Source organism: Bombyx mori, chromosome 23, assembly GCF_030269925.1.
Source record: "Bombyx mori chromosome 23, ASM3026992v2".
Classification (NCBI taxonomy): domain Eukaryota; kingdom Metazoa; phylum Arthropoda; class Insecta; order Lepidoptera; family Bombycidae; genus Bombyx; species Bombyx mori.
Window position 1 is genome coordinate 15,347,202 of NC_085129.1, and position 27,931 is coordinate 15,375,132.

At 38.3% G+C, this 27,931-nt stretch overlaps 2 protein-coding genes across 14 annotated transcripts; one reads left to right on the plus strand and one right to left on the minus strand.

Moving 5' to 3' along the window:
• On the plus strand, positions 1–3,878 carry LOC101745878 (regucalcin). Of its 6 annotated transcripts, none has more exons than XM_004930667.3 (5): positions 1–144; positions 1,189–1,345; positions 1,450–1,656; positions 2,846–3,067; positions 3,312–3,878. In XM_004930667.3, exons 2-5 carry the CDS (start codon positions 1,189–1,191, stop codon positions 3,644–3,646), a joined length of 921 nt encoding a protein of 306 aa, XP_004930724.1. In that variant the 5' UTR covers positions 1–144; the 3' UTR covers positions 3,647–3,878. The 6 variants fall into 6 exon arrangements, with proteins under 6 accessions (XP_004930724.1, XP_062531279.1, XP_004930720.1 ...); XM_062675295.1 differs by lacking the exon at positions 1–144 and adding an exon at positions 164–1,011; XM_004930663.5 differs by lacking the exon at positions 1–144 and adding an exon at positions 164–978.
• Positions 3,866–27,635, minus strand: LOC101745537 (regucalcin). 8 transcript variants are annotated; one of them, XM_012694334.4, is made up of 6 exons: positions 22,131–22,257; positions 7,027–7,183; positions 6,458–6,661; positions 5,927–6,142; positions 5,649–5,761; positions 3,866–4,653 (listed from the first exon to the last, which is right to left on the minus strand). In XM_012694334.4, the coding sequence occupies exons 1-6, from the start codon at positions 22,131–22,133 to the stop codon at positions 4,429–4,431; spliced, it is 918 nt and encodes a 305-aa protein (XP_012549788.1). In that variant the 5' UTR covers positions 22,134–22,257; the 3' UTR covers positions 3,866–4,428. The 8 variants fall into 8 exon arrangements, 6 of the variants coding, with proteins under 6 accessions (XP_012549788.1, XP_004930717.1, XP_062531278.1 ...); XM_004930660.5 differs by lacking the exon at positions 22,131–22,257 and adding an exon at positions 10,468–10,626; XM_062675294.1 differs by lacking the exon at positions 22,131–22,257 and adding an exon at positions 10,468–10,549 and having other exon boundaries at positions 7,027–7,187.
• Positions 27,636–27,931: the final 296 nt, after the last annotated feature.

Below are 27,931 nucleotides of genomic sequence, written 5' to 3' on the forward strand. Positions count from 1 at the left end.
TTGCGCATGCACCGGTTTTGTCGGTCAGCTGGCAATGGCCGTATTTACTAGCGTTTTGTTAACAAGTGCGGTTATACTGTCTAATTATTAAATTAATTAATCAAGAATCTATATTACTTGAATAGCAATGTGAAAATAATAAAGGTAAGTCATACAATTATAAATTCAAATATTTTGTAGTTTATATTTAAAAAAAATAGTAATTCAAATTATCAATTAAAATAACAAAATATATCTCTTTATTTTTGGTTGACAACATAAAATTACATAGAAATAGAAATAATTACTAAATAGAGAGAGAAGGGATTAGAGAACGAAAAGAAAGAAGGAGAAAGAGAAAGGTATTATACACTACTCGCTTGTGAATGCGACTGTCGCGCCTGCGCACGTCTCATTTAACGGTTTTATTCCACGCACTTTTTTCCACGGATTTTTCCACGCACTTTTTTCCACGGATTTTTTCTTACGGTTTTACTATCACATTTTTTTCAGTTCGGTCGCGCAGCAAAATCCCTATCCCCTCCAAGCCTGCCGTAAGGAACTTCGTTCCAAAAAAATAGTCTAATTTTTTTAAAATTTAAAAGACGAAAAGTAATAGTGTTCTGTGGCCATAACAATGGGGCCATCCTCTTACGCACACGACACGTCTTACTTCGTCGCGCTTAAACTGAATTCTTAAACTGAAATTGATTCAGTAACTGAATTTAGAACAGTGTAATGAGGAGCTTCTAAAGCTTCTGAATTCAGTCGACTAAATTCAGCAAAGTGTAATAAGCCAAAAGGCTTATTACACTTTGCTTGGTTAAAAAACCATATACGGTAATAAATAAAATGCACAATTCACAATATTGCGCAATATTAAATTAGTTTAATCTATGATTTAATTGACCGTTTAGACTAGTTTAGAGGCCGCCTTAGCAGTTTTAATTTGTTAATTACATAGATTTAGTATTTTAACTTTAAATAATTTAGTTGTGGGTACTTATTAACTCCATGGTTATTTATTATTAAGTCAGTTGTTCAAGTCCTCAATTCATTAAACTGTTTTCAACCTTTCTGTTCTGACCTTACATTAGAAACACGAACGCTTTAATATTTATTTAATAGCTAATTCTAAACTAAATCTAAAATAATCAAACCAAATCCAAAGGTCAAATCATTAATAATTCGTTATCAAATAATTATCAGATGTCGGTGAGAATTGAAAAAATCACGGAGCCCCTAACACTGGGGGAAGGGCCCCACTGGGATGAACGTCAGCAAGCGCTATACTTTGTGAGCATCCAAGATAAAACTATACACAAATATGTACCAACTACTGAAAAACATACAAAAACCAGTTTAGGTGAGTGTTTTTTCTACTTGACACAATTTTATTGTTAGTCAAGTCAACATAGAAATAAAAATGTGTACAGGACTGACTTTTAAACCATTATATTCATAATACAGATGGGAGGGTTGGTTTCATATTACCAGTGGAAGGTACAACAGACCAATTTGTAGTGGGAGTCGAACGCAAGTTCCTTTTCATACAGTGGGATGGAGAGGATGGCAGTAAAGTTGCTGTATTAAAGGAATTAGGAGAAGTAGACAAAGACAGACCTAATAACAGGATTAATGATGGCAAAGCAGATCCTCGTGGGAGGTTGTTTGCTGGTGAGAATAATTTCTTATCTTTTTAGTAACAAGTGTTCACTTATATGGACATTTGCAAGCCCAAGGATGCAACCTACAATGAAGGGTCTAAGTGTTAATAATGAAAGTACTATCTGAAACCACTGGCATTCTTTGACCTAGGGATCTCACAAGATTATGTAGTTTTCAAGAGACTATGAGACAAGCTACATTCTCCTCATTCCTCCATAGATACCTTGCAGTTAAATCTCATTATATCTTAGTACTGATGGCAGGGCATCTATCACAAGAGCTATATCTAGCACAAGAGTCAATTTAATATAGAGGAATATTACTATTCCACAAAGGGCCAATCAAGCCCTTTGTGGGTGGGATAGCACTAAGGACTTAACCCGTAGATTCTGCTTGGAAGAAGTAGAAACTATAAATCAAATAGTCTATGAGTGTAGTTCCATCAAGGATTAGAATGGATATCTTATGCAACACAATAACATCTTGGAACGGTTTGTCACAAGTTTATTTCACTGTTGGTAATGGTTTTATGCCGTCTTTGAATTCTGAAAAATTTGTACAGTGAAATAATTGGGTGAGCTAACTAATCATATACTTGAATTAGCTTAAATAGGCTTGTTGGAGCATACTAATTTTGTGGTTACACTAAAGCAGTCAGGATGCAACTTATGAACACGAACAATCAAATCAGAAAAAATAATGCTATAACTTAGTAAAACTGGAAACTAACTTGTTTCTGATTTAAGAACTACTTTAAATTTTTGTTTTTATCAACATTAGAAAAACATTGTGTTTTTATCATGATTTTCAATTTTATAATAAGTAATATAACAACCACATTCTAGATAAATTTGTCTACTCCTAACATTGTACCTGCAGTGCAGGCTCTCTGTGATCATGGTGCTTACAATAGCATCACAATATAGAGAAATAAAACAAAAATTAATAATGTTAAGAACCCATCTAAAATTATTTGTTTAAATCAATTCTTGTTTACTTGTTTGGTGAGGAGTGCAACCCAGATTTTCTTACTACTGAAGAGTGTATGTTTATTTATTTATTTTATTTTATTTATTTATTTATTAACCTTGAAAACATTTACACAACAGTTTTTATTAGTATTTTATTTTTATTTATGAGTTTTTTATTTTAATATTAAGAGAGTATACGCTTTTATTGAACGAAGTGTTGTTTACAGGAACTATGGGTCATGAAGATCCTCCAGGTAACTTTGAGAGAAACAAAGCCTCTCTTTACAAATTGGATTCAGCTAAAGATGGGAAACTAGAGAAGATTATCGAAACTGTGTCATTATCAAACGGCCTTGCTTGGGACTTGAAGGAAAAGGCATTTTATTACACAGATTCCATGCAGTTTTCGATAACGAAATTTGATTATGATGTAGATACTGGAGAAATATGTGAGTTGGGATTATTTCAGGGTTAATTGAGGTTTTTTTCTTTAGTAGATAGCGCCGCTAGACATTACCTATAGGCTCTCGTGACCACTTAACACCATGTGAGTCGCTATCTGGTTTCCTCATTTATGCTAAAAAATTCATCATGAACTTTCGTAAGTTCTAAGTTTTAATTAGACCAGTATTGTATCATTGTATGCAATTTAAATCTGTTGTCCTTAATAAAATTTTAATAATATTATTTCAGCCAACCCCAGAAACATATTTGACTTTAAACAGCGCGGTCTACAAGGCATTCCGGACGGTACAACCATCGACACCGACGGCAACCTTTGGGTGGCCGTGTTTGGAGGCTCATGCGTGCTCAAGATCAATCCTAAAAACGGAGAAATCCTACAAAAATTAGCAATTCCCGCCGAACAAGTAACTTCGGCGACTTTCGGGGGCCCAAATCTGGATATTTTATTTGTAACTTCTGCTTGTTGTAATGTTGGTAAGGAGCAGCTCCCACCCTCCGGAGCTACTTTTATGGTCACCGGGCTGGGAGTGAAAGGGCTTCCCAATGTCAGTGTCAGATTGTGAACAACATGATTGACATTGCAAAGATAAATAACAAAGATTACATACATCATAAAGATAAAAAATAATATATTGAAGTTGTAGGTATTTATTATGAAATTTTAGTGTTTTGGAAAAAATTGTATTGAAATATTTTTGTACACTTTATTTTGATATGTTTGATATTTTGATATGCATAAGCAAATGTTATATTTTATATATTTTAAGTACAATTAAAAGAGATTTGAAAAAAAAAGCGTTTATTTTTTTATTAATACGTTATTTATAGCCACTACATACAAACATACATAGTTATAAAACAAATTATCATATTATAATAGCACATGACTTTTAGCCGATGCAAGTCTACCAAGCTGGTGAATTAATTAATCTAATTAAGCGTGATGAGTGGACACTACTGTCAGACTGGTACCTTCTGTTTTTTTCATTTATTACATAGTTGGGTGGATGAGCTCACAGCCAACCTGGTGTTAAGATTACCGGAGTCTATAGACATCTACAACGTAAATAACGCTACCCAACTTGAGATATGAATTCTAAGGTCTCAGTATAGTTACACTGGATGCCCCACCCTTTAAGCCGAACCACATGACTGCTTCACGGCAGAAATAGGCAGGGTGGTGGTACCTACCCGTGCCGACTCGCAAGAGGTCCTACCACCAGTAAATGCGAGGAGCGCCCGACCACACTACTTAATATGAATATCTCGTTTAGATTTAGTCTGCTCAAAAACAGTTTTATAAAAAATGACTATCGATATTCGATTTGTAGTTTTTTTTTTTACATCACTGAAGACGCACGTTCACATTAGGATGTCCTTTGACCTCGAGTCCGTCCAGTCTAAAGGTAGAGCCGCAGGGCGGGAGTTGTTCTTCGCCGCGGTTCATAGAGGCGGAGGTCACGTACAACTGGTCCAGGTCCGGACCCCCGAATGTCACTGACGTGACTTGGAGCGCCGGTATCGGGATCTTCTGCAGAAGTTTGCCGCCACGAGGATCGATCTTTAACACCTGGGAACAATAAAGGCGATTCGTTTTAAACTAGGGTCACCAACTGTATATTTGTAAATATACATAATATGTTGTATGTATATATATATGTATTTGAATGTCCCTTTTTTATTGCCCGTGGCAGACCAGCATACGTCCCACTTGATGGTAAGTGGTTACTCGTGTTTCACCCCGTGGTTCGCTCATGGACGTCAGCGATGTCAGGGGCAGAGTCATGCCGCTGCAGTTAAAATATATAATATGTATGTGTGTGTATTTCCTAATGATTCTGGTCCACCTGATGGTTGTCTGGAAGAGATCACTCTTAGCGATAAGACCGCCAATTGTACTTTTTTGTATTTACTGTTTCCCATTTATTTATTTTGTGTACAATAAAGCATACTTTCTCTTTCAATAACGCTACTGTTCTTTGCACTAGCATTTGACAAAACTAGGTATTTGGTAAACAAGATACAAGAAGCACGGACGAGCAGCTCGCGGGGAGGACCCGGCGTGCTCGACACATTACGACATTCTGGTAGACTCCTATTTTTGAGATCTAAATAATGTAGATTATCATGTATTTTTCTAGCAATTTCCAGTTGGACGAGTGGAAACCAGTGGCCTTTAAGTTATACACAGGTAGGTAGCACGACCCATAGACACAGCCCACTGAGTTTCTCGCCGGGTCTTCTCAGTGGGTCGCGTTTCCGATCCGGTGGTAGATTCTGTGAAGCACTGTCCTGCGAAGCACTACTCTTGCTAGGGTCAAGTGTTAGTAACTTCGCCAGGTTTGAGTCCCATAAGCTCATCTACTCGTCCGGTAACGCTGATATAGCCTATCAAGGCTATCAGGTTAGGTAGGAAAAAAAAGGTATCACGGACCAACAGGACACAGCGGACACAGGGCCGTTGCCTAATCTTTAGTTCCTCACTCGGGGAAATTAACTAAAATTCCAAGCGCTAATAAGTATAGTCTCACCGCCCCGGGCGTCGGCACATCACAATGCACTCACCTGTCGTCCATCAAAGTTGGCCACCCAGAGGTTACCGTCCGTGTCTATGGTCATGCCGTCCACGATACCTTCCAGTCCGTGGTCGCTGTACTTAAACACGGTCTTTGCGTTCGCTGCCAAAATAAAAGAAGAAACTGCCGTAGTCAAAATAAAACAAGGGGGGGAGGGGGGTTTGAGATGATCCCAAATGGATGCGTCCCACGTGCGACTATTAGCGAGGGGGGACCGCCGGGGACCCACCCTCGCCGGCCGAGGCGACGTGAGCTGGGTATACTCACCGATGCTCCCGGTCTCCACGTCGTAGTCGTATCTCCTGATGGTGTACTCGAAGGAGTCCGCGAAGTAGAAGGCGCTCCGCTGCAGGTCCCAGCAGAGGCCGTTGGAGATGTCGATGTTGGACTCGAGGCGGTGCACGGAGCCGTCCGGGTCGATGCGGTACAGAGACCCCTTCTTCAGGTCGAACTTTCCCGGTTCGTATTCGTGACCCATCGTTCCTGGGATGAGACACGTGATGGTTAATACTGCGTCCACTCTTCCCTTTTCATTTAATTATTCACGTATTATTATATTTTAGCCCACTGAATTTCTCGCCGGATCTTCTCAGTGGGTCGCGTTTCCGATCCGGTGGTAGATTCTGCGAAGCACTGCTCTTGCTAGGGTCAGTGCTAGCAACACTCCGGTTTGAGCCCCGTGAACTCACCTACAAACGTTAGGGCAAAGCTGAAATTTTTGCATACAAAACGTGATTCGATTGTAGATCAACAAAAGGAAGGAAGTGATTAGCAGTACGGGCAGGAGTTACTCCTCACCGGCAAACAGCCTGCCCCTGGGGTCAGCTTTAGCGTCGTTGAATCTATTGTTGGGGTTGTCCTGGTCCACCTCCGCGACGGTCCTGACGAGCCTGGCCGTCTGGTCTTCTCCTGTCCATTGTATCTCCACGACCAGCCTGTCCAGACCCACCACGAAATGGTGTTTCTTCCCTTCTATGGGTATAATGAAGGTTGGCTTCCCGTCTGCAGGAAACAAACGTTTTTATTAATAGCTTCCTTGTCTTCTTCAGTTGGGGTTTCAGGAAGACCAGGTTTTAACTAAAGTGCTGTTTGTTATTGAATATGGTCGGTGGATAAACTCAAAAGGCCACCTGGTGTTAAATGACACAGAAAAGTAGATATCAGGCCGTATCACCATCCACCTTGAGGCATGAGGTCGTCATCTCAATTGTGTAGTATCTAGAAATAAGCAAGATAGTTAATGGATAGGTGTTCATATGTAGTTCCTTATAAGAATCAGTACCTTGGACTACCAGCACCGCTGCATCCCGTGTCCTAAACCAGGACGTGAAGGGAATTTCCAGAAAAAGCCTCTCAAATGAACTAACCTAGTTTAGACCTCGTATGTTTCCCCGTTTCTGGCACGTACTTATGTATGGTCTCGTCGAAGATGCTGACAAAGTATAGGGCCTGCTCGTTGTGGTCCCAGTGTGGGCCCTCGCCGAGCCACACCGGCTCCGTCACAGCTTGTAACTGCGGCGCCATCTGTCTTGTGCACAGAAAAAAATCCATTGAAGTCACTTTGCTAGTTAGTTCGGCCGGTTGGTTGACATAAAAATAGAAGTGTTACATCATAAGGTCCATATCGATTTCTTTCAAATCCAAAGCTTTCACGATTGTTAATTTTTATTTAAAAATCACTAATTTACGTTTTGAAGACGGAACACAACAATATCACTGTTTGCTTTTATAAATATCATACACGTAATATACACAGACAATCGTATTAGAATCTCAACGATAGAAGTGGAAAGCATTTGATAGAGGATTGAGAGGATCACACGGGGCCCGTCGGGGTCAAAGCCCATTAGCAGTAATTCCATAAACTTCATTAATTCCATTAGTACCCTAAAGGTCTGGAGGCTTCAGTTGGAGCACGATACTGAGAGGCCCCGCCTGTCTAACAACCCCAACAAAAATACAAAAACACTCATAGAACTGGGTTAAATCTATAAAATTAACTACATTATTATTGTACCTACTTGTTTTTGAGGACACATTTACAGGACATTTTTGTTTCTGCATTAATTAACAACAACTGTATTGAAGGAGCTATTAAGTCTCTGGTGTCAGTTTGACAGTTGCCAAATTAAAATTGAAGGTCATTTTCTGTCCGATTTGATTGCCGTTTACTGGGCTGGGATCAAAGAGGAATTACATACCAATTTTTTTTTAAACTATCGTTACTTCATTTTCAATGCGTACCTACCTCAAAATCGCATATATTCGTTATACAATAAAACCACAAATAAAATTTTAAACCGAAATCTAAGATATAATATATCCCAAAGTTCATTGTTAATGTTTTATTTTATTAATAAAATTAATAAATTTCGTGACTAAAATTGCTATTTTTGTTTGACTACGCAACGGTATAATTACAAGGAAATACGTCTAAACTTCAACAGTCGAAAACCAGACTGGACCTCTGTATTTCCCAACAGAATTAGTTTCCTTAAAACGGGACAATCCTTATACCGGTCACTCACATTCGCACGAAAACGCAAACTCGCAAGTGTAGGACGACATTTGCAAATGATTATGCAAAGTTTTCGCTGTATTCGTGGTTTTCCAAGCTGTGTCGGTTGTCAGACATCAAAGCGCGCGAACCGCGATCCTTCGCGTAGTCTCCCACACATTCGTGTGACCAGTTGCGCCCAGGATTGCGAAGGCAACGGACGTTTCGCTATTTTCATAGATCTTGACGTCTACTGTGTAGCGTATCTTCATTAAGAAATTCCATAAAAACAGCATGGCTGTTAATGATGTCCGGGAAAGAATTCAAAACTCTTTTTCTCTTCAATGTTCTATACACGAGAAAAAGAAAAAAAAAAAATTGAGTACCGAACCCATTTGCACAGCCGCTAAGTTTGCGAATGAATGTTTGACGGTCCTTCACATGCGCGCAAAAATCATATATTGTACGAATGTTTGCGCGCATGTGAGTGGCCGGCATTAGGATACGTCCATAGTTATATTTATCAATTCTGTCACGCCGTGATGCAGCTAGTACGTTCGAGGGTTGGCTCTTGCGGTCGTTACAAAAGTAGGGTTGCGAAAACAATCCGACGTTTCAAGATGTAAGACCCAAGACTCCATGTTGTATGAATACAGCGTCAATTAACACAAGGCACGGCCGTTCGTCTCATGCCGGTAACGGCAGCTAGTGTAACCACGACCCTGTCCCGTCTTGTTGTAGACAAGGCTTTATAATGTTCTGAAGAAATTCAAGTGTTCAATTTTTACTGGTGCTAGAATCTATTGTGAGTCTGCGCAGGTAGGTACCACCACCCCACCTATTTCTGCGGCGAGGCAGTAATGTGTTTCGGTTTGAAGGGCGGGGCAGCCGTTGTAACTATACTTGAGACCTTAGAATTTATATCTCAAGGCGGGTGGCGCATTTACGTTGTAGATGTCTATGGGCTCCAGTAACCACTTAACAGCAGGTGGGCTGTGAGCTCGTCCACCCATCAAAGCAATAAATAAAAGACAATCGAATTGTTTGAAGTCAGTGAATTGAGAAGTCGTCGTGGCCTAAAGGATAAGACGTCCGGTGCATTCGTATGAAGCGATGCACCAGTGTTCGAATCCCGCAGGCGGGTACCAATTTTTCTAATGAAATACGTACTCAACAAATGTTCGCGATTTACTTCCACGGTGAAGGAATAACATCGTGTAATAAAAATCAAACCCGCAAAATTATAATTTGCGTAATCACTGGTGGTAGGACTTCTTGTGAGTCCGCACGGGCAGGTACCACCACCCTACCTATTTCCGCTGTGAAGCAGTAATGCGTTTCGGTTCGAAGGGTGGGGTAGCCGTTGTAACTACATATATTGAGACCTTCGAACTTATATCTCGAGGTGGATGGCGCATTTACATTGTAGATGTCTATGGGCTCCAGTAACCACTTAACATCGGGTGGGCTGTGAGCTCGTCCATCCATATAAGCAATAAAAAATAAAAACCCGGTACATTCGTACATTCGAGCGAGCCCATGTGCCGATGTTCGAATTCCCCCTAGCGGAATCAATTTTTAAATGAAATATGTACTTCACATAAAGTGGCGGCTTTACGTTGTTGATGTCTATCGGCTTCACTTCGCACTAGATGTGCCGTGAGCTCGCTTATTACTTGATGCAATAAATACCAAAAAACCCAAACGTAATCTGACCTCATATTCATTACAATCGCAACTAGTCATTACCGGGTAACGTAAATGAGGTAATCTTAATTACTGTTTATTTTTGTTATTTTAACATTCAGTTAAAAAACAATTACAATTTGTTCATTACTATAGATTCGTTACACTCTTGTCATTTGTCGGGCGAGTAAGTTAACCCATAGACACAGCCCACTAAGTTTCTCGCCGGATCTTCTTAGTGTGTCGCGTTTCCGATCCGGTGGTAGATTCTGGGAAGCACGGCTCTTGCTAGGGTTCGTGTTAGCAACAACGTCAGGTTTGAGCCCCGTGAGCTCACCTACTCGCCCGGTTACGCTGACATAGCCTCTCAAAGTAATTTGTAAAGATCTTAAATCATTTATAACGGTTCGGAATGGGCAAAGAAGATCGAGCACAAAAAACGTATGCGAATAAAGGACTTTCGTTAATTTTATCTAGCGTTTAAAGAATATATTTTGTTGGAATAGTATATCGACACGCCATACTGAGAGTCATTTTCGTAGCTTTTGAACCAGCAATAATATGTACAATGAAACCGACAAGACCATACTCGTACCATACGATATTTTAGTTTGATTCAACTCACATTAGGTTAGGCTCGAGCGCTTCTAGAACTAGACTGCAACGCGGGTTCGGTATAATCTAACCACTGAGCCGAGAGATACGCGTTTAGTATATTTATTATATCTGTAATCTAATCTTAAGCTTACAGTCGGTGAAACAGATAGCTGGCCTCCCGTAACGCGGTTAAAGTATTTTATGTTATAGCTCCTCACGATTATATCTTGTGTCCTTATACGACATTCAGAAGTAAGCTTGAAAGACGCGAATTTTTTATTTTTCCTAAAAGAATAATTTCGAGGGACGAAAAGGTATTTGGTTTGTAATAAAAGGTCCGTTTTATTTGGTATTAGCATCTATAGTTCGCTGTTTTTTATTTTTTTTTCCTACCTATGCTGATAGCCTGAGAGGCTATTTCAGCTTCGCCCTAACATGTAGGTGAGCTCACGGGGCTCAAAACGAAGTGGTGCTAATACGGTTGAGCAGTGCTTCGCAGAATCTACCACCGGATCGGAATCGCGACCCACTGAGAAGATCCGGCGAGAAACTCAGTGGGCTGTATCTGTGGGTTAATTTACTCGTCGAGCCCTTCGTCGCAAGCGACAGGTTCGGCGAGGACGATGACCGGTGTTTTTAATTGAACTTCAACTATGATTACACCATTCAAATAGTTGAAGAAGTTTCTTTTTCATTATATTTTTTTCAAAGTTTAAACTTTAAATGGCTTTCTTTTAAAGTTGCAAAATTATCGCTTAAACTCAATAACCTTTCTCCCGTCAATTATTATAACACTATATTGTTAGATGTACTCTCACTAGCTGTGTTCGACGTACCCCCACTAGCTAAACGCACTATACCGAGTAAGCCTATAAAAGCACCGTATTTGGCGCGGCTACGGCACTTGAGCATTGACCGGCGTTTGGTACGGACGTCTGCGGACTACTGTCGACCTATTTGCTTAACATTCTGTCGTGATTCCTAAAATCAGAAGTGGGATAAAGGACTCAAATAGCCCACAGTAGCGTAAAAACTCGGAACTTTGTTTTGTTTTACAATTACGGCTTACTTTGATGCTTTCATACTTTATTAGTTATTTTTCTTGTGTGATTGCAAATTTTGAAAACGACATGCTTTCGCGATCACAGTGATGATAGACAGAATCGCGATACGAACTGTTATATCTTCCCCTTTGTATGACTATATTGCACTATAGACACATAAAGTCACGCACTCAGCATTTCATGCGAGAAGCTCATATAACTTTAATAATAAAACGACAGTTCAATTTCAGCCCTCATTTGAGGTACTCGTTGCTTTCGTCATATTCAATTTTTTTTAACAATTTCTAAATCTTATACTAAATCAGTTTAATATAGTGTTCAACAATTCAAATAGTTGGTGGCAGCGTGAAAGGGATCAAAAAACCTGGTCCTCGGTTCGTCTCCGTACCTGAAGTCATCACCGTAATTCTGGAAAACAGCCATACCTAGAAGGTGAGCTTTGAAAGAAGAAAAAGAAGAAAATAACCACTGTATCCTGGAAAGAATAGAGGAGAAAATTGTCAAGACACTGCGAATTCCACCGTCTCCTGTGAAAAAACAACTCATTAGATTCCACCGTCTCCTGTGAAAAACGACTCTTCAGATTCCACCGTCTCCTGCGAAAAACAACTCATCAAATTTTACTGTCTCCTGTGAAAAACGACTCTTCAAATTCCACCGTCTCCTGTGAAAAACAACTCATCAAATTCCACTGTCTCCTGTGAAAAACGACTCTTCAGATTCCACCGTCTCCTGCGAAAAACAACTCATCAAATTCCACTGTCTCCTGTGAAAAACGACTCTTCAAATTCCACCGTCTCCTGTGAAAAACGACTCTTCAAATTCCACTGTTTCCTGTGAGAAAACTACCCATCAAATTCCACTGTTTCCTGTGGGAAAACTACATATCAAATTCCGCTGTTTCCTGTGAGAATAAAAGCAAGGCGCAAATTTTATCACATATTCAAACTCATCGCGTGAAGGAAGTCCTACTCAAGAATCAAATCATCATCATCCCGTCTCCCAGTTCTTCGTGCTCCAACTTCGAGATACTCCTCGTACTGTAAGTCCTAAGATAAGGAACTTGATAATTCACCGACTTAATTGTAACTAGTCAGGTCATAAGTATTGTCACACAGTAAAAACTTTTCTTTTAGAATGCTGGCCACAAAAAAGTTTATTGAATTCGAATTTCGAATTGTTCATGAAAATAAAAATGTATACTTTTAGAATTTTACTCATTTTTAAATATGGAGTGGACGCTTAAAGAAGACAGTGTTGCAGTTATTGCGTTGCATCGTTGCGGTTACGCACCAATTAAAATTTTTAACATACTGAAAAATTTGAATATAACCAAAATATTCGTTTATCGTACCATCAAACGATACAATGAAGACTCTAGTGTAGATGACAGGTCAAGAAGTGGTCGCCCTCGGTCTGATAGGACTCCAGCAGTGATAAAAGCTGTGAAGGCGCGAATTCAAAGAAATCCCAAACGTAAGCAGAAACTGTTGGTTGGCCCTTCAGATGGGGTTAAGCAGAACCACGGTGAAAAGGGTGTTAAATGAAGACTTAGGGCTTCGGGCATATCGAAGAAAAACAGGACATCGTTTGAATGCTCGTCTAATGGACCTGAGACTGAAGAGATGCCGCGCTTTGTTGAAGCGGTACGCGGGAAAAAAAAAATCGGGAAATTCTTTTTTCGGATGAAAAAATTTTTACCGTAGAAGAAAGCTACAACAAACAAAATGATAAGGTGTACGCACACAGTAGTGAAGAAGCGAGCAACCGTATTCTGCGTATCCAACGAGGTCATTTTCCATCCTCGCTCATGGTATGGTTGGCAGTTTCTTATTGGGGCTTAACAGAGGTACATTTTTGTGAGAAAGGTGTAAAAAAGAATGCAGTTGTGTATCAAAATACAGTCCTGACGAACCTTGTGGAACCTGTTTCTCATACCATGTTCAATAATAAGCACTGGGTATTCCAACAAGATTCGGCGCCAGCTCATAGAGCGAAGAGCACACAAGACTGGCTGGCGGCGCGTGAAATCGACTTCATCGGGCACGAAGACTGGCCCTCCTCCAGTCCAGATTTGAATCCGTTAGATTACAAGATATGGCAACACTTGGAGGAAAAGGCGTGCTCAAAGCTTCATCCCAATTTGGAGTCACTCAAGACATCCTTGATTAAGGCAGCCGCCGATATTGACATGGACCTCGTTCGTGCTGCGATAGACGACTGGCCGCGCAGATTGAAGGCCTGTATTCAAAATCACGGAGGTCATTTTGAATAAGCTTTAGTGTCATAAGAATCTATGTTTTGTTAAGTTCATTCTGGTATATGAATGGTTACATAATGAATAAACTTGTTTCAATTATTTTACATTAAAGATGTGACAGAATTTATGACCTGACTAGGTATAATCACTAATTCGTTTTATAAATTTATTAATAATTAATTATCCTGCGATTTAAAATAAAATATCATATTACAAATATTCAAACCCCGCGTCTAAAATTTCTTAGAAGCGATAAGGACCACCCGCAAGCGAGTCATTGTGCACCTTTTAGGTAATTTTAATAGCCGAAGTTTTAACCTTGTAATAATCTCACCACTATAAGTTATACATCGTGCTTTTTCAATTTCAAATTTTATGTAGAATATTATTATAATTATTTTTTCTTCCTGTTTGTTTGTTTTAATCATTTTAAGTCACATAAATATAAATAAATATTTGAATAACATATACATAAATCATATATTGAATGACCAAACAGAGAGAGGTTAAAGAAGGAGAATCTGTTACAATGTCGGAAATTGCTCTAAACGTCCTTATAAAATTCATCGGTACTTTCGATAGTTCACGAGATAAACTAACACCGTTCTTAAATAACTGTCGCAACGCCATAAATCTAGCATCCGCTTCTCAAGCAGAAGTTCTCTTAAAATATATACTCAGCCGCCTAGAGGGCAAAGCGGAAACGGCATGTGCCGTCAAAGAATTTACTAAATGGTCACAGTTAGAAGAATTCTTAAAAACTCAATTTGGAGACGTTAAACATTATGCATACTTATTATCAGACCTTCAAGAATGCAAACAAGGCCGAAACGAATCCGTAAGCCAATATTCATTAAGGGTTGAATCTTGTCTCGCTAAATTATTAACGGAGATAAATATTTCAATACCGACCAAGTAAAAGGACGAGTTAGCCGGACGGCTGGCTGCTATGCAAGATCTAGCTCTGAACGTTTTCATAATAGGATTACAACCCCCATTAGCTACAGTAGTCAGATGTAGGGACCCTAGCACTCAAAATGAAGCGATTAATTTTGCGACGGCGGAAGAAAAAATTATAGGGATGACAGTTAAAAGACAGTTTGGCCCGTCTACTAGCACACATGCGGAGCGTAGACCAACCATTAATCAACCTTTTCCGAGTCCTCAGTTTCAACCTCAGTCCAATTTCAGAAGAAACACCGCTGTCTGCTGATACTGCAAAAATGTAGGCCATACCATAGAAAACTGCCGCAAGCGACAATTCAACAACGATAGACGAATGCAATATACTCCGAATCCTAATTATTCACAGGGAACTCCTCGATATCCGAATCGCGTTCATTTTGTAAACGACAACAATGCCGGTTATAGTAACCCCAATCAAACAACACCCACAAACGAACATTTAAACGAGTAACGGGCCCACGGCGGTGTCTCGTGAGCCCCAAAGGCCTAAGCCCGATCCACCCTTATACAAAGGACACCAACACATTCACTGTTTCCGCTGTTTCTACTAAATCCACTGAATCTACTAATTCTACTAAATCTACTAAACCCACTGAATCTACTAAATCCACTGAATCCACTGAATCTACTAAATCCACTGAATCCACTGAATCTACTAAATCCACTGAATCCACTGAATCCACCGAATCCACTAAATATGCTAAACCTACTAAATCAACTAAATTTACTAAATCTTCTAAACCTATCAAATCCACTGAATCAAATGTTTCCATTACACCTGTTGCTTCATCAACTCAAGTCACGACTACTATTCCCGTTGTTTCTAACGTATCTCCTATACATCCTAGTTGCTCAGAGTCAAAAATTTACGAAATAAAATCCAATCAATCAAAACGTTATTTACGACACATAAAAATTGCAACTAAACTTAATAATCAGGACCTTGCCTTCTTAATCGATACTGGCTCCTGTGTTAGTCTTATAAAAGCAAAATCAATTTAAACATTGCCCACGTTCCAAAATGAAATCATCTATTTTCATCGCCGGATCATCATGCCATTGTCTTTAGTGACTGTGGTCGTAATCATCATGGATTGGATCGGAAAACCCCCGAGATTCCCACCCTCCCGATCGTGGACGTACGCCGGCGAGATTGGATCAGTAGATGTTTAATGTCTGTTTCTGATGTTAAATATAAGGGAAGCCAAGGGAGCGAGCTCCGGGGGAGAAACAGACGAACCTGATCTACACCCTCTCCGCTGGACTACTGTGCGAAGCTCAACCAACGCCGCCCCCCATGACGGACGTCATCTGATTGAACCTGGTCCAGTTCATATGCGATCCTCTCAACGCTAAGATTGGAACGTCCTGCAGTGTCGGTTCTCGAAGCCCGATTATGGTCCTCAACTCCTTGAAAGAAGCCAGGCTCCATACTCCCCTCCAAGATATCGTGCACGAAATGGTTCGCACGCACTCAGCTTTCGGAAGTCCTAGTCTACCTGCGACCAACTCAACCACCTCTCCGTGATTCCCGTTTTTATTACGTTTCTCACGGTGGAGCTCATCAAGCGATCGCTGGCCCGAGACCACCTTTTTTTTTATTGCTTAGATGTGTGGACGAGCTCACAGCCCACCTGGTGTTAAGTGGTTACTGGAGCCCACAGACATCTACAACGTAAATGCGCCACACACCTTGAGATAAGGTCTCAGTATAGTCACAACGGCTGCCCCACCCTTCAAACCGAAACGCATCACTACTTCACGGCAGAAATAGGCGGGGTGGTGGTACCTTTTTTTTTTTTTTCGGGTAGAGCGCCGAACCTCCTACGAGGTCCCCGCGCAAAAGTGGTGGTACCTACCCGTGCGGACTCACAAGAGGTCCTATCACCAGTGATTACGCAAATTATAATTTTGCGGGTTTGATTTTTATTGCACGATATCTCGGAATCAGATGAGCTCTCAAGATCTCCAACCTCTGTTGGGGTTTGAGAGGTGCCCTTGAGATGTTATTCAGAGCACTATTGATACTATGCTCTAACGTCACACATCCAGAGGCCTCAAAATCGACACCAAGATATCGCCACCGCTCAACAAAACACACCTGCCTGAGCGGCTTACCTCCAATATTGAAGGTTCGCTTAGTCAGGTAGTGATGCTTCTTGCGGTGGCCATCTGGTATCATAGACAAGACAGCGCATTTCTGCAGTTCAGGCGAAGGCCCATCTGCCTACCGACACAGTCCACAGCAGAGATAGACTCCTGCATCCCTACCTTCGACCCCGCAAGCAGGACTAGGTCGTCAGCATAAGCCAGAGCGGACACAAGTTCCATCCACAGCTAGGACGAGGTCCATCACCACGTTGAAGAATATCACCACGTTAAAGTATAGAAGAAAAACCAAGTTAACTATGGAAGTACTAAATATGAGTTAAGTTGGTCCCAAAAATTCATCAAATTAAATTGAAAATAGTGGTTGAAAAGTGCGTCTTAAAACAGCTTAAAGAACTTTTAAAAAAAGTAATATTATCGTTGTTAAACGGTTTTTTTTTTCAATAAAATCACAGTTTATATAAGTTTTTAATATACCTGGAAATACCAAAACTATGTAAGTATTATAGGTAAAAGAAAAGTATATATATAATTACTTTTTTTTCGCGACAATTACCTTGTAATATCTGCCCGGTCGTATGTCCTTTACAGCAATTTAAAAAAAACTCAAACGAATCAAAACTTTTGTTATTTCAGAATCTATTCACGCGTCGAATCATGATTTTTTTAACATTCACAACGCACACACAAATAAAAACAGGCCTCAGATTTTAAATGTAACATTAATTAAAAATCTGAGATATCTAGGTTCCAATTATGAGTGAGTAAATTAATTGAGTTTGGTTATTTAGCTTAGAAAGAATTTCTTTTATTTTTGTTATTATTGGCAGTAATCAGATAAAGCTGCTTTTTTATCTTATTCACCTGATATCTTACTCTCTTGCTCCAAGATTATTTTGAAAATGTTGATTAAATAAAATTGTATTATTGCATTTCCAGTCCTTTTGTTTTCTATTTTTTATTCTATTTTATGATTTTGTTTCAGAGTTGTGATTTTTAAGGAAATTAAATAATAATTTTCTAAAATATAACATGCACATACTTTTTTTGATCATTGTATTGTTGATTATCATTCACGTCACATCGCTTCGGAATAGAAACCAGCTTAATTTACACTATGTTGTGTATTGTGCTTAAATTATGGATTGTATTCATCATTTCGGTCCATATAAATAATTGTATGGCACCTACCTACCTATATATCGCAGTACTGCGAGCTGACAACCCTTACAAATATCCCAATTTAACCCTTACCTGTGTCAATTTACCCCGGACGCGGGGTAAATTGGGACGGCCATTATTTTACCGATTATTTCTTTAAAATTAATAATTAAAATAATGTAACGTTTTTTATCACCTAGGTACGTTCAAGACTCAACTTATTTCTTTGGTTGAGCAGTGACTATTTAATTGGAACTGTTTTAAAATTCAATCTGAAGGTCGATTTTATCCCTATTTACCCCATTTTACGGTACTATACATTATGACACAGACCTAATTCTAAATATTCTTAAATATAATAAGCAGGTATAATAATATCCAGGTAGGCAGGCAGGCAGGTAAAATAATATAAGAGCGCGAAAACGAGTGATCAAATGTAAAACGTCAATAAACATTAAACAAGCGTAGTTTTGTTTTTGCTTATGATCAATAATTATTGATCAATGTAATGATTTATTCTAGCGATTTAAAAGTATAAAAATAGATTTTTGTTTAGATATAATATTTTATGAGTTTTAAAATCCATTAATTAAATATGTTAATATATTTTGCTAGTTTTTTGCAATATAATGTTTTGTTTCGAAGATTTAATGTGAATAGTTTAAAATATAAATATATTTTACCTATGGCAACTCCTTCAATTTATCAATGTAGCTTAGTCAAGCTAATTTCTTTTCATTTATGATTTTAATTACCCACCATTAAAATAAATACCCTTAAATTTTACAATAAGTATGTAAAAATGAAATGTTTTTTTGTATAGATATTTCATTAATGTTCTTGAGAGCACGAGTAGCTGGGCCGAAAATGGCCCATGTACTTTGAAATCTCCCATGTGCATAAATGTAATCGAGAAAATCTAATAAAACTACCTCCTGAAAATAAATATATGCTAATATATTTTTTTTAGATTTATAATAAAATGCAAAAGACACTTAGGTTTTTTTAAGATTGACGCGTAATAAAGTGAAATATTGAGATATGCACATGGGAATTTTTGCTGAGTATAGGTATTCAAAATAACTTTCATAATATAAGAAAACATCATTTTGGTCCAAAATGTCAGATAGATTTTAAATTTGCAACGACGATAAACTGCATATTCAAACGCAAGTCATGCTTGTTATCTCATACAACACGACCCGCGGATATGCACCAACAGATTATTATCTTATCTGCTGACAGGCGCTGGAGCAGGCGAGGTCGTGCGACTGTGAGCTTCTTTTTCTTTATATGATTGAGCATTTACTCGTGGCCTTTCCAGTTTCACAAGGACAGGTGGGCGAGCAAGGGATCAGTCAGAAGGAGCGGGATTTGCTAACGGCTACCCGAGCGCCTCCAAGGGCTCAAGAGTAGCTGCTTCGCGAATGAACCTACTACAGGATCGGAAGCGGCTGCAAGCTGCGATTCTTGACTCGCAACGTGACCTTAATATACTTTGGCCTCCTACACTTGAGTACAGGAGAGTCAAGGCAAGTTTTAGCGGCGGGTGTACCAGCAACTTATACGTTACGTCACAATGAATGTAGTTCAGTTTGCGTTTTAATTATTTACTGTAAAATAATGATGGGGAATCGGACGGCCCTCCTGGTCTCTGGGATAGGCCCATGGATTCCACGACTTCATGGCATGGAATAGGGATTATTTAGAATATTTGTATTTAGAATAGGGATGTATTTAGAATAGGGATCGCAGCGTATAAAGTAAAAGTTACACAGTTCCAAAATCTTCTGTTAAAATAATAATTTAAAAATTGCCGCCTTGCATTTTTTTGCCGTCTTCGCCATCTTCCTTTTCTCTCTCATTCTGTCTGTCATTCTCTTTTCCCTTTCTTTCGGTTCTCTCTCACTCACATCTTAACGCTTCATTCCACACTCTTTTCATAAGTTCTGTTCTTACCAATCCTACATGTATGTATGTCCCAGCCTTCAAACCTAAACGATAGCTGATTTTCGACGGTTATGGGTCAAATTGCAGTACCATCCTAGATACTCATAATGCAACATACCGCTGGGTATATTTTCAGATTTTTAGTTTCTAAAAGTAGTTTTATTTTTAATTTCAGATGCAATTAGCCTGATCTCAGTTCACAGAAAGATCGTGACACTCAGTTTTATCAGAGCACGTCATTTATTCATTTATCAATGTTTTATCTGACTTGTGTATTCGATCTTATTTTTATAAGCACTATATATAATAATATTTTTATTTAAATCTGAATTATTTATTAAATTTACAATTATAGTTGGATGTAGTGATGGGTATTTTTTCTCTTCTTAGATAACAGAACAATTATGTCGACAAAAATACTACTATTAACGCCAGGCCACTTTGGGAGCATTAGTTGTATTTATGAGCTTAATAATTACTTTAAAACGAACACGTATTTATTAAACATTGCAGTTGTTGGGATGACAAGTGCAGTCTTCTCAGACGAGAAGGCTAATCCTGCATAGCTAATACTATACGAATATGTTTTATTTTTATTTTTTTATTGCATAGATGGGTTGGGTGAACGAGCTCACAGCTCACCTGGTATTAAGTGGTCACTTAAGTTCATAGACATCTACAACGTTAATGCCGCCACCCACCTTGAGATATGAGTTCTAAGGTCTCAATATAATACAACGGCTGCCCCACTCATCCTTTAGGCCACGACGACTTCGACTTCCTACTTCTACAATTATATCGCTCAATGAACAAGCCCCCGTCTTGCTTTCTACAGTTTTCATTATCGTTTTCATGTCAATAGACCGAATTTGAGGTCGGAATGAAATCGCGGGTTATGGTTAGGTCATGTTACCCCCCACCGCGTCTCCAAAACAAAACCGATAGGTACACCACGTTTAACGATCGTTTCGTGTTGATAACGGTAAAATTTCCCAAATGTTGTTCCGGTGACAGAGTGACAGCTGTCAAAACTCAGATTACGCTCGTCCACTCGACAGTAAGAACGATAACAAAATATACATTTTACCAAGAAAATAAAATGTTAATATTTCGTCCAATATTTAGAACCCGGTGCAATTTATATTAAAAAAAATATCTATACATATATATATATATAGGAGCCGCGTGGCGCCCTACCTACAGTGTAGAACGCTGCATGGAAGTAGTTCCACGCAACTATGTAAGAGCAACCGGTTGACGATGTAACGCGTTATGACCTGGCAGGCGAGCCAGCTGACGAGCTGTCTTACCGAGACGGCTGACGTGGAGTTGTCGTCGACCAGTCGGTCAGGCGCCCTAGGGGTTGCGCAGCGAGTCCGGTTGTAGTGTTGAGTAGTGTTGACTAAGGAAAACCTCTACTTAGACCGGATTCTGACTCGGAGATCAGGCAAAGTCGTGTGTGGGTAGGGCCCTAAAACATCCTAGGGTCCGCGGTCTGCTCCTAACATTATGCAGGCCGTCAAATCTCACATACTCCGCCCGCCATACCTTGTATGAGGTTCAGCCACGTACGCGTAAAAAATATGGCTTCCAATACATTGAAAAAATTTAGATCGAAAAACTGTATAACATTTTACTAGTTTCATTCTGACCAGCCTTACTCGTGATTTCATCCACATGTTCAACTTATGTAGTGGCTTGGAAATGCATATTTGTTAATCACAATATCGCACCTCCCGTCATCGGAGCAGAGTTCATCCACATTATTTGGAACCGCTGCGTTCATCGACATAGGGTGTCCGACCCGCTAGACAACACACGGTTCCTAGTCCGGTGGTGCTCAACGTGTTAAGAACAAAAGATGGAGCATGCCTGGTATGTTGGCTGACATGACAAGGTCGACACGGTCCTGCACTCGGGGCGAGCGACCGGGACACATGTTGCAACGAAATACGTATACGTTGTCCAATCTTAGTAGATTCATGTAGTAAACAACAATGGCCGACAAGTAACCAAAGAATGGCCAAATGAATAGTTCCCATTATGAAATATATCTCTCTTTAGTTCAATAAGTAAATTATTATTCGGAGCAATTCGGAGCAGCCCTAAAATTGGGGCATTACTTCTGAAGGTATCTTCAGTGTGCACAGCCTTCGTCCAATAATACATGGTTTAACTTACCATTATGTTGTGCACTAGTTGTTCATTCCCAGACAACTGGAGTGTTAAGGACTCTCATAACATTATGTGTTTGTATGTTGCAGCTGAAGGACTTCCATTCCTTTGCCGAAGACACACAGCTTTATGTGATCACTGAAAAGGAATATGTATACTCTGATATTATAACTTGCATCATACGCAACCGTCTTAACAATGATCTATATTAATACGTGTAGCAAACGCTGTGTATTTACAAATATTGCGCAGACGGAGAAGTATGACATTTCCTACACTTATAGAGAATATGGAGGAGTGCAGAATGTTAATATTTTTTTAAATTATGCATAAAAAATTACATTAATACATTTACATTAATAACATTAACACACATTACATACACTGCCATGTATTTGACACACACACGCATATATATATATTCTTTTGTTTATTGTCAAACTTTTGTTATTGTTTAAAGTCAATGGTCAAATTGAGAATAGATCAATAGTTTTTGTCTTTAATATTATTTGTCTATAGTATACTCTTGGCTAAATCTCTGATTATAGAAATGTAATAATCTTTGACAATAGAACTATCATAATGTTCAGACTTATAATTTCAATTATTTATAGTCGAATTTCGACTACTGGGGCACCATTAGTAGTAAGAAAAAACCTACACAGGTTGAGACGTGAGATCGATATCTGGAACGCCAGAGTAGCAACACACATCTTCAAATCAAAATGTACAATAGTAGTTCGTAGTGAATCCATTCAAAACTAAGCCCAACAAGTATTTCATTTATTGGTTTTGGTCACTTACCTCGTACATTCCAGCATTTCCATCCCTTGTATGTCAGCCACGTCGCTAACACCTTGCCGTAGACAGCAGCAGTGTAAACCGTCATCAACAGTCCAGCTGTACATAGTTACCCTCTGGTCGACCGATGTACTGAGTAGCAAGCCATTGCCCAACCATAAACCAGTTATCTGGGAGCTGTGAAACTGATCAGAGCTCCAACAATATTTGACGACCGCCGAGGGCAAGTTATCTTGGATGTTTATCTCTATTGATGTCATGTAGATGGTATTATCATCACCTGCCGTGGCTAGTAAAACTTCGTTCTTTGATATATTATAACAACTTATACTATTTATTCCGGATTTGTTCGTTTTTATTGAGAAAAACGGCGCAGGGTTCTCTTTCAGCAGGTCAGAAGCTAGCCATATCGAGAACAGACCTCTTGTTGTGGCTGTCACCAAGAAGTCTCTGTCCAACAGCCGGAAACAAAGGGTTTTTAAAATACATGTGTCATGGTGACTAATTGTATTGATTAATGTTATTTTATTGATTAGTAATTCATATTTCAAAACTCGCAGACAAGCGTCGGAACATCCGGTGAAAATGAAGTAATCAGTATTCTTCAAAACTGCAATATCCATGATCCTTGTCTCTGGATCGCAATCTATTGTGCAATTCCGCCACGTCTGATTACCTTTCCTCTCCTTATCTGTACCCTTTATCATGTACTCAATTAAATCTTGGGTCTTAATTTCATTTTCTTTTATAGTACATTTTTTTATACATATTTGTGCACGGCCTCCAGCTGTAAAAATTACACTATTGTTGTCATCTACAGGTTGCAATTTAAGGGTTCTGACGTTTGACAGCTGTTTAAATGTTAAGACGTCTTTAAAATTGAGTTGATTGTCTGTGGTCGATATTCTTACTGTTGTGTCTTCTCCCCCTGATACGTAAATTGTTTTCGATCTATCACTAACTAAGACTTTTAAGCAGTTTATGTTGTTAGAATGTGATCCGTTCACTAAATTCTTTGCCACAATTTTACTCAGTTGAAACTTCAATAGATGTATTTCAGAATTTTTCAAATAAATGAAATTAACAAATTGTTCGAAGTCGTCATTGACTTTCTCTATGAAACGCACTGCGTCCCACGACCTGTGACCTCCTCCACATGTCACTTCAAGTACTTTGGAGTTGTCTGTCAGGTCATAAATCACAAAAAGTCTTTCTTGAAAACCACATATCAATGTTTCATCGGTATTCAAGAATTCCTCAACCCACTGAAACTCTAAGACCCTACTCCTCATAAATATAATTTCGTTGTGAATATCGATTTTGAAATATTTGATTGTCCCATCTCTTCCGGTTGACACAAGTTCATTGCTGTTAAATTTAATTGATGTTGGACCATATCTTCCGTGTACTTTCTTAAAGCTTTTGATTGGATTACATTTTCCTTTAACATAAATATGGATACTACCACACCTGTCTCCTAAAGCAAATACATCATTTTTATTGTTTAAAGCTGTGGCCGTAAGCCATCTTTCTTTGCAAGGAGGCAAAATGAAATTGGCATAAACTTCTGTATTTTCCCCATTTGCAGCTAACACTGTTATTGCACCATTTTCAGAACAAATAATTACATGTCTGTTGCCAGCCCACTGCATTGATAATATCTTTCCTAATTGCAATTTTGTGTCAATTATTTTTGTTAAGTGTCCATTCTTACAGTTTTCAACAAAGACATCAAGTTTTCCTTTCATATCGGCAACGGCAATAATTTGCTTGCATGATGATAAACTCAGCATTTTGTATGTGGACTCGTGACTTAATTCATAAACCTTAGATGATTTCTCGTTTGTGTTATGGTGCAACAAATTTTTATCATCCAACATTATTAAATTTCTTTTCGCAGTGAACATAACTTTTCTCTGAGTTCCAAAGTTTAAAATGTTGTGAACAATGCCATTATTAGTTGTTAGTGGATGCAGTATAACTGCACAATCACCTCCACCAGTCACCAGGTGATTCTTATCAGCATCTATTGACCATATACCAGAATACTGATGTGAGTTATTCTTTTTTATTAGTTCTCCATTCAAATTCCAAAAGCATATAGCGGAATCTTCTCCTACTGATATAACTATATTATTTGTGATGCAGTTTCTCATGACTCGTGCCGAATGCCCGTACAGTTCATATTTGCATGTTATTTCATGGTCCTTCCAATATTGTAGCATATGCGCATTTGCTGTTATGATATTTGTGCTCCAAATCCTGACTGATCTGTCATCTGAAGTTGTTACTATTAAACCTTTATCTGTATCACACGATATGGAGAATATGACACCCTGTAATAAAATAAAACAATTTTATCTGAGATATGTTTTTCTCAAGGTGGCATTTTTTTAATAGCATCTGTGCATCTTTTGCATGACTTTGATATCTGATGTACTAGTGTAGAATAATGCAACTATGTTATGGTAGGTGCCAAACTTTTGAGATACCTAGTTGTCATATAGTTTATTATAAAAAATGGTCCATTTTTATAAAGCAATAAAAATGAAACTGAATACAGTGAGCTACCATTATTCTGTACATTTTGTCACAAAGCAAATTATTATTATAATTGAAGATTAATTGCATAATAGATGAAATCTCCATTGTCATGTCTAAAAGAGGTTATGTCTATTCAGTTTATAAAAACAAACTCAAAAACATAAGAGGAATAAACTATGTAATTTTTTTTAAATAACTTTGGGGCCGAAATGTTGGCCATATTTAATTGGTTTATTGTATCAACAACTGATTGATAGTAAAAAACTTGAGAGATACAAATCTCTGTTGAATTAGATTTGTAGGTATCATACCTATAAGCCTTATATATTTTATAAACAAGCAGGTATGCATTTTAACGGAAGCACTGTGAATGTGTTAATGAAGAGTGGTATCAAACCTTGTGTCCTCTCAAATAATGTAGAGGTTCCTTAACAGTATTACTATGCACGATGACATCTGAGAACACAGTCCCAGCTAGGACCATAATTGCATCTTGCAGCATTACAATAAGTCCACTGTATAATATTGAGTTTTCTTTGCCTGCTTCTTGAGATATGAAGGACTGTGTTGATAAGTTCCATTTCTGAAATGAAAATGGAATAGAATTTCATAGAAAAAAAACAAACAAGTAAGTAGTTTGATCTTAAGTTAATTAAATTATGAATTATAGTATGAAACAGAAGAAACAACATGTATGCTGGTTTGGGTGAACAACTGTTATTAATTTCATTGAGACTTTGATCTCATGTTTAATAGTTGGATAGCAGCATTCAAAGTATAATGTCTATGAGTCAGTTCACAATTTGCTGTGACCCCTCTACCAAAGTCAAACAGGACTCCTTTACAGACCTCCTTTAACCTAGTTGGAATCAAGACTAATGAGTTTATTTGGAGTGCCTGGTGGCACAAAACAAAGGTTGATCACAGGGATCCCACTGTGAATCTGAAGCAGTCCAGATAGTGGGGTTTAAATTGTATTTAACTCTCACAGATATCTCCATTATATTTAACTACTATTCAATCTAACAGGTTCTTCTTCTTCTTCTTCTTCTTCTTCTTCATCATTCCCCCACTGCTGATGATCGTGACCACATGTGATTTTCCTCCACAATGTTCGATCATGGGTGGCATGGACCACCACAGGTTAGATATATAGTAATATTAAAATATAGATGAATAACATCTTAATGCATCTTTTTTCCCTTAGAGGCAGGTGAGCATACAGCCCACCTGAATGTGAGTGGTTACTGTCAATCATGGACGTCAGCAATGACGGGCGCAGAGCCAATCTGCTTCTTACCACTTAAAACTGTGACCATAAAAATTCTAAAATAATTGCAACATCATCAATATTATGACTAATTCTGCCTAGGTGGTAAGTTAGGTTAGTTAGATAAAAAAAGATAACAGGATTATCATAAAAAGATTTTATCATTTCAAACAACTTAAGTTGTTGCAGTTTTTTAATGGTCAGACTGTAGCTTAAAGTTAACCAAAACACACTTCAATGAAAATGTCATTGAGCATGGCAATAATATTAGTGACCGTTTACTATTGAGCTGAATCAATAGCTCATCATAGATTGAAGCATGAGAAGTACATTTGGTTTACCTGAGTAACATTATGAGCAGTTAATAAAATAACAATATCTTCTTTCAGCCAAACTCCGGAATGAAGCCAATCATCGCATATTATAGGTTCGAAGTTTCTCTTAAATGTCTCCTCATAATGCGAGTGCGTAAAAGATAAAACTGTGAACTGTTTTCCGCCAAACACGAGTATTTTATTACCGCAATTAGATACTACAAAACCATATATTTTTTGGCTTTTTAAACATTGAAACTTCGTAATTAATCTCGCCGAAGCTTTATCGAATACATTTATAGTGCTTCCAATACCTGGAATGATAAATTTTCGTCCTCTTTGTGAGTAGTGTAATTTGAAATATAATTCGAAATGTTGTATAAATTATTTACCGGCAAGAACGTAGTTTTTGAAAATTTTAACAGCCGTAACATCTGTACGTATTAATAAAGACATGATTAATAATTTGTTTATTTAAGTTTGAAAACTGAATTAAGAATTATTTTCAGAGTAGCTATTTCTTTTTGTTATTGAATTTGAAAAAACGTGTTCACGTCTTCACGAATCACAATTTTTATTGTCAAAATCGTCAATGTCAAAATTGACAAATGTTGAAGACAATCAAGATTATTACCTACCAACCACATGATCTGGATAAGGGCAAATGCTACAAAACATTAATCTGTATGACGTGGATCAAAGTATACAACCTACGTAATGTTTTGTCTGCAGAAACCAGAAAAATAAATAAGCCAATTAAAAAATACCATATGATTGGACATTGTAGATGTTCTAATTTTTAATTTGGTAGGACCTCTTGTGATTCTGCCCGGGTAGATACCACCGTCCTGCTTATTTCTGTCGTGGAGCAGTAATGC

Coding starts and splice junctions, on each gene's coding strand:
- LOC101745878 (XM_004930667.3), top strand. CDS start 1,189: ATGTCGGTGAGAATTGAAAAAATCACGGAGCCCCTAACACTGGGGGAA. Junction 1,657..2,845: donor TCGTGGGAGGTTGTTTGCTG/GTGAGAATAATT, acceptor TGTTGTTTACAG/GAACTATGGGTCATGAAGAT. Junction 3,068..3,311: donor TGTAGATACTGGAGAAATAT/GTGAGTTGGGAT, acceptor ATATTATTTCAG/CCAACCCCAGAAACATATTT.
- LOC101745537 (XM_062675293.1), bottom strand. CDS start 7,994: ATGAACTTTGGGATATATTATATCTTAGATTTCGGTTTAAAATTTTAT. Junction 7,184..7,907: donor CGAATATATGCGATTTTGAG/GTAGGTACGCAT, acceptor TGCACAAGACAG/ATGGCGCCGCAGTTACAAGC. Junction 6,143..6,457: donor CAGGGGCAGGCTGTTTGCCG/GTGAGGAGTAAC, acceptor GTCTCATCCCAG/GAACGATGGGTCACGAATAC.